The sequence below is a fragment of the Frankliniella occidentalis genome, unplaced genomic scaffold (assembly GCF_000697945.3).
Source record: "Frankliniella occidentalis isolate FOCC.00 unplaced genomic scaffold, Focc_3.1 Scaffold226, whole genome shotgun sequence".
In the NCBI taxonomy this organism is placed as follows: Eukaryota; Metazoa; Arthropoda; class Insecta; order Thysanoptera; family Thripidae; genus Frankliniella; species Frankliniella occidentalis.
In genome coordinates, this window is record NW_026267352.1 from 522,484 (window position 1) to 527,778 (window position 5,295).

A 5,295-nucleotide genomic window follows, 5' to 3' on the forward strand; every position below is an offset into this window, starting at 1 on the left:
GAACTTGGCTACGTCCGTGAAGACGACGTAGTGCCTCAGGTCGCACGTCCGCCTCTCGCCGTCCATCAGCGACAGGGAGACGACGCCGCGGAGGAACCAGGGGCCGGCCGCGCCCGCGGAGCCTGCTTGCGCCGGGTCCACGGGCCCGGGCAGCACCAGCCCGCCGCCGCTGTCGCCGTTGCAGGGGCCGGAGCCTGGAGAAGGGGAAGGACCAGGAGGTCAGATTGAGTCGGCTCGGCGAGGGACTTGCCAGGGGAAGTCCCACCGGGTGGTGCTTACCATTTCTGAAGCCGGCGCAGTGTTCCATCTGTAGAGTGATAACCTTTTTACTATTATTATTTTATTGAAATCAAGCTGATGGAGTTTATTATCCATGAAGACAGTGCATAACATTTAAGTTCAGCATAGTTTATGTTAACAATGTGATAATTTTCATATTTTCCTACATCACTTCAGGCCTGATTTTTGTGTTCTTTTTGATTAAGATCAATCAATAGGCGTTATCACTAATCATCAATCATCACATTTGCAAAAGGTGCTTCATTTGTAATCTGTCTTGATATCAATAATTTGTTGCATTCATGTTTCTACTGTGAACATGTTGGTAAACATTTATTTGTTGATTTCTATTCCATGTTAAAAATTTGAGAACAAATCAAGTCAGAGCCATTTGAGTGTGGCTTGTTTAGGTGGATTTACGATAGCAACGCAGCAAGCGTAAAAACAACGCTTGTAAGGTCCTCTTGCACTCTCCCCTCGCCCTGTTCTGGCCACTACGCCTGCATTGAAGATATGCTCGCTGCGTTCCGATCGTAAATCTCCCTTTTCTCTTTCTTTGGTTTGTTATCAATGCTTATGGCTAGAACAATTTTGTTTTTGTTATTTAGTTTATAATTATTTGTGTATTAAATTTTGAGTTTATAAAAGTGAAAATCATTCCCCTTTTCTTTCTTAGTTTTTATTAGTTAAATGTTGCTTGCAAAGTTTGATTTCTATTTCTAGCTAATGCTAAAGGAAACTCTATATCTCTTTATCTCTTTGAATGTTCTGATACCTACCTTCCTTTATATTTCTGCGTTAAGGTTTCTCTGGTTGAGAGTTGTTGGATACAATGAGCTTAACAGTCTCATTTTCAAAGGAACAAAGTTTTAGCAAGTAACTCTTTCCCCTGTTCCATGAGAGTATAGAGAGTATAGAAGAAAAGTGCATATGTGATTTGATTTCAATTTAATCAGTATTCTTGATTGTTAGCAATAAGTTAACTTGTCCAGTGCTATTGATTTGTGTGTGTGCTTTTTCCTATTATCATTATCCATGTTTTGTTATTTTTGTTTACGTCCAATTCAGCCACATTCAGCTAAAGGATAGATGACCAAATTCCTCCAAGTGCTTCCTCTTCAAAACATAATCTAAGAATGTATTATTTTACTTGAATCCTCACTCACACACACAACGAAGTAGCTTGGCATATGTAATCATTTCATGTGTTCTCTAATATCTTTAATATGGTGTGTTAAGTCGGCATTTGCTGCAGTAAATGCGACATTGACCTGCATGTAAATGGTATTTGAAAAAGTTTGGGTGGTCTTTGTCTCCTTTTCTGTATTTATGTACTGATTTGTTTGAGACTGAATCTTGATAACATCAAATATGGGATGTGTTTAATGGATGATTGATTTGTATTTTACTGTTAGTAATGTATAATCTTAAGAAAGGAAATGTAAGTTGTCAGTATGCAAAGTTTAATTTTTAGGAAGTGGTGATAGCCATCCCCCACTTTTATAAGTCTGTTGAATCTCGTTTATCTGTCTGAAATTGTTTCATCTGTTTTCTAGAGTGTAAATCCTTGTTTTTGAGAATTAATTTTTGTTTTGTTTGTTCATGGGAACTGCTGTGTTGTACGTTATCTGTTTGTAGTGACCCTAAATTCTTTTTGCTGTATTCATTTGTTGAGCAAAGTTATGTTTTGTGGGCGAGACAGGTCATAAAGTTATGTTTTCTTGGAATCAGTGTAAATATCATGTGGTACTGTGTTTATTGATATACATAATACATACCACAAAGATTTCTCCTGTTTGTACATTTTCTAGATTTATTCCTCCTTTTATTATTTTGCACATCATCTAGTCAGTTGTTTGTGCGTGGTATAGCCTATTGGAGTTTTCAGAAAGAAAACTTCAGTATGCCTAAACCAGTGACCATTTTAATTATTATCTTCAGTGCCATGTGATTATAAGTATTTCAAATGTCAAGAAATGAACACCACTTTCGGTCATTTATGTCTTCATTCTGTGTTTTCAGCAAATATGTATATTTTTGGACATAAATTTACATTACTGTAAGTTTAATTTAAATTTTCTACTCAATATATTTTCTACAATACTTGAGAATTTGGCTTTCAAAACTTTCTAATGGTCATGTCACTTATTTACTTAATAACAATCAAAATTAATTCATAAGCCGTAGAGGTTTATTTGTCTATTCATAGAAGATTTTCATAACATAACTGATCTAGTATAGTTCTGCCCTCTTTGAAATAGTATATAGTGTGTACTTTCAATGTGTGTTGTAGTGTGTTCATTACTCAATTTTCTTGAATGTGTGCAAACTGTACTGAAGGATTGTCTTTTCTACTCTGTGTGTTTGGTTACTTTGTAGTTACTAATGTAACTGAAATTTCATGATCTGCTCTTGTCCATCACTGGCATAAATAAAGTCAACTTCATTAGTACATACCTCACAGTCTAATCAGTTTCTTTTACACAAGGAGTCGCCTTTTTATGGTATATTGCAGTCTAAGTGGAATGCATCACAAGTCAGCCGTCGGCACTACGCACTATATTCACCGGTAGTAATTTCCTTCAGTCTATTTAAGTCTATCACATCAAGGTTACTTCCAAAGCGGAAACATGTCACGCCCTTCTCTTGCCACCGACGGGTCCATGGTCATCAGTTCGGCAGGGGATCCGAGTCCCAGATGGGCTGGTCATCCAGGTCTGTCTGCGTCTCCACCTCGACCTGCTTGGTGGAGCCAGGCGGCGGCCTGACCGCTCGGCGTGGAGCTCTGATGAGGCCGGACAGCCAGCCGCGGAACTTGGCTACGTCCGTGAAGACGACGTAGTGCCTCAGGTCGCACGTCCGCCTCTCGCCGTCCATCAGCGACAGGGAGACGACGCCGCGGAGGAACCAGGGGCCGGCCGCGCCCGCGGAGCCTGCTTGCGCCGGGTCCACGGGCCCGGGCAGCACCAGCCCGCCGCCGCTGTCGCCGTTGCAGGGGCCGGAGCCTGGAGAAGGGGAAGGACCAGGAGGTCAGATTGAGTCGGCTCGGCGAGGGACTTGCCAGGGGAAGTCCCACCGGGTGGTGCTTACCATTTCTGAAGCCGGCGCAGAACGTGCGCTCCGAAGTGACATGCAGGAACTCGGTCCTGCTGCGCAGGCAGGCCTCCTGCGACACGATGGGGAGGCTTGCGGCGCGCGGCTCGGAGCTGAGCGCGTGCCCGTGCTCGTCGCGGCCCCAGCCCACCACCGTGCCCACGCGGCCCACCACCTCGCCCAGCGCCTCGGGCCCCGTCCAGTCGATGCACACGGGCCGCACGAACCAGTCGTACGCCACGCGCTCCGACAGCTGCAGCACCGCCACGTCCGCCGTGTAGTTGGCGGCCTGGTGGTCTGGGTGCACGTGCACCGCCGCCACCTGGAGGACGAGAAGTGCGCCGTCAGCGAGGTCAAAGGGAGAGGGACGCCACGCACGCTGCAACCAGGCTCACCTCTCTGGCCTGCGCCTGCGGCTCGGTCCACTTGCGCACATTGTGGCGGCCCAGGTAGACGAGCAGGGCCTCGGGGTTGTGGCGGTGGACGCAGTGCGCCGCCGTCAGGACGTGGCCCGCCGACACGAGGCTGCCGGCGCAGTGGTACTCCAGGCCGAGGGACGTGGACACGAACACGGCGCTTAGCCATGGCCAGTCCCCGGGGTTGGAGGCGCCGCCCCCGGCCACGAGCAGCCGGTGGTGCACTGGCCGTCCGCACACTGCAACAAAAAAGGCTTGGGGAGTAAAAAACAAACCGCACAGTCGTGGCCACTGCACCAGGCCGCCGCGTTCTCCCTCACCCTGGTCGTCGTCGTCGCTGTCTTCACTGGTGGTCTCCGCGGTGCTGGCGCCCTGCAACGGCGCTTCCGGGGTGCTGTCGTTCTGCACGAAGAGCTGCACGGTGCCGGGTGGTCGAGCCGTGCTGGGCGTGCTGCTGCTGCCAGTGGCGGGCGGCGCCTGGGCGTCATCCACCACGCGCTCGGGCCGCACCGAGTGCTCCAGGCTGATGGTGGTGGTCACCCCGGGCTCCCGCACGCCCACCGCCCCGCCGCCGGCCGCGGCCCTGCGGCACAGGTTCTGCCCCATGGCGTGGACGCGCGTGACGGTGGGCAGGGGCATGTTGGCGGGGAAGCGGAGCAGGTAGCGCACGGGCCGGCGGTCCCCCGCGGCCAGGCGCGCCAGCAGCGCGCGCCGCCCCTCCTGCAGCTGCAGCGTGCCGGCGTACTTCTGTAACCCATCCAAAGCTCAGGGACTTGGCTCCGAGGGACGCACCTCGGCGCCGTCAGTGTCCTGACGACGGTCCTTACCGTGGTGAGCGCGGCCGCGATGGTGAGGTCGACGCGCAGCACGAGCGGCATGTCCGTCGGGGGCGTGGGCACCGTCACCACCCCGGCCCAGCCACCGCCGCGCCGCTCGTACCGGAACACGGACGGGCACGGCGACATGGGCACCCCCATGGAGCGGGGGCGGCTCAGCGAGCCAGGGGCGGGCGCGGTCTGCACCAGGCCGCAGCACCACAAGCAGGCCGACAGCGCGCCCAGGCTCAGCATCCTGGAACTGTAGCCGTCCCTTTAATAAAATGTCCTCCAGGACAGCTCCTGCGGGAGCGCGTTTAGGTCTCCGCGAGTCCCACAACACAAGCCGACCCGTACGTAGGCTGCCTGTGCTTTCTCAGACGTTGACTGTACCTCGAGCGCACATGCCCGAGCTCGTCGCTAGTCGCTGAAAGACAGGATTACCAGGAACAGGGGAAAGGAGTTCCCGGAAGAGCGTCTTGTTTACGTGTTGTTGCTGCGGACACGTACTTTGAACAGGCCGATATGGCATTAAGTTCCGACAGTGCGCTTTTTGAGAAGAAATGAAGAAGTCGGGACCGGAACCAGTACCTAAAATGCGCTTATTTTTGTCATTTGACAGTGCAGTTCGACGTAAATGACCTCGATTAAATCTCTAGTAACTGTCAATTTTAGTTTTCACTGATTTAAGC

General features: G+C 50.4%; 1 protein-coding gene across 1 annotated transcript; it reads right to left on the reverse strand.

Moving 5' to 3' along the window:
- Positions 1–2,725: 2,725 nt before the first annotated feature.
- Positions 2,726–4,981, reverse strand: LOC113202037 (serine protease gd-like). Its single transcript, XM_052272836.1, has 5 exons — positions 4,616–4,981; positions 4,109–4,535; positions 3,768–4,027; positions 3,370–3,694; positions 2,726–3,284 (listed from the first exon to the last, which is right to left on the reverse strand). Exons 1-5 carry the CDS (start codon positions 4,856–4,858, stop codon positions 2,950–2,952), a joined length of 1,590 nt encoding a protein of 529 aa, XP_052128796.1. The 5' UTR covers positions 4,859–4,981; the 3' UTR covers positions 2,726–2,949.
- Positions 4,982–5,295: the final 314 nt, after the last annotated feature.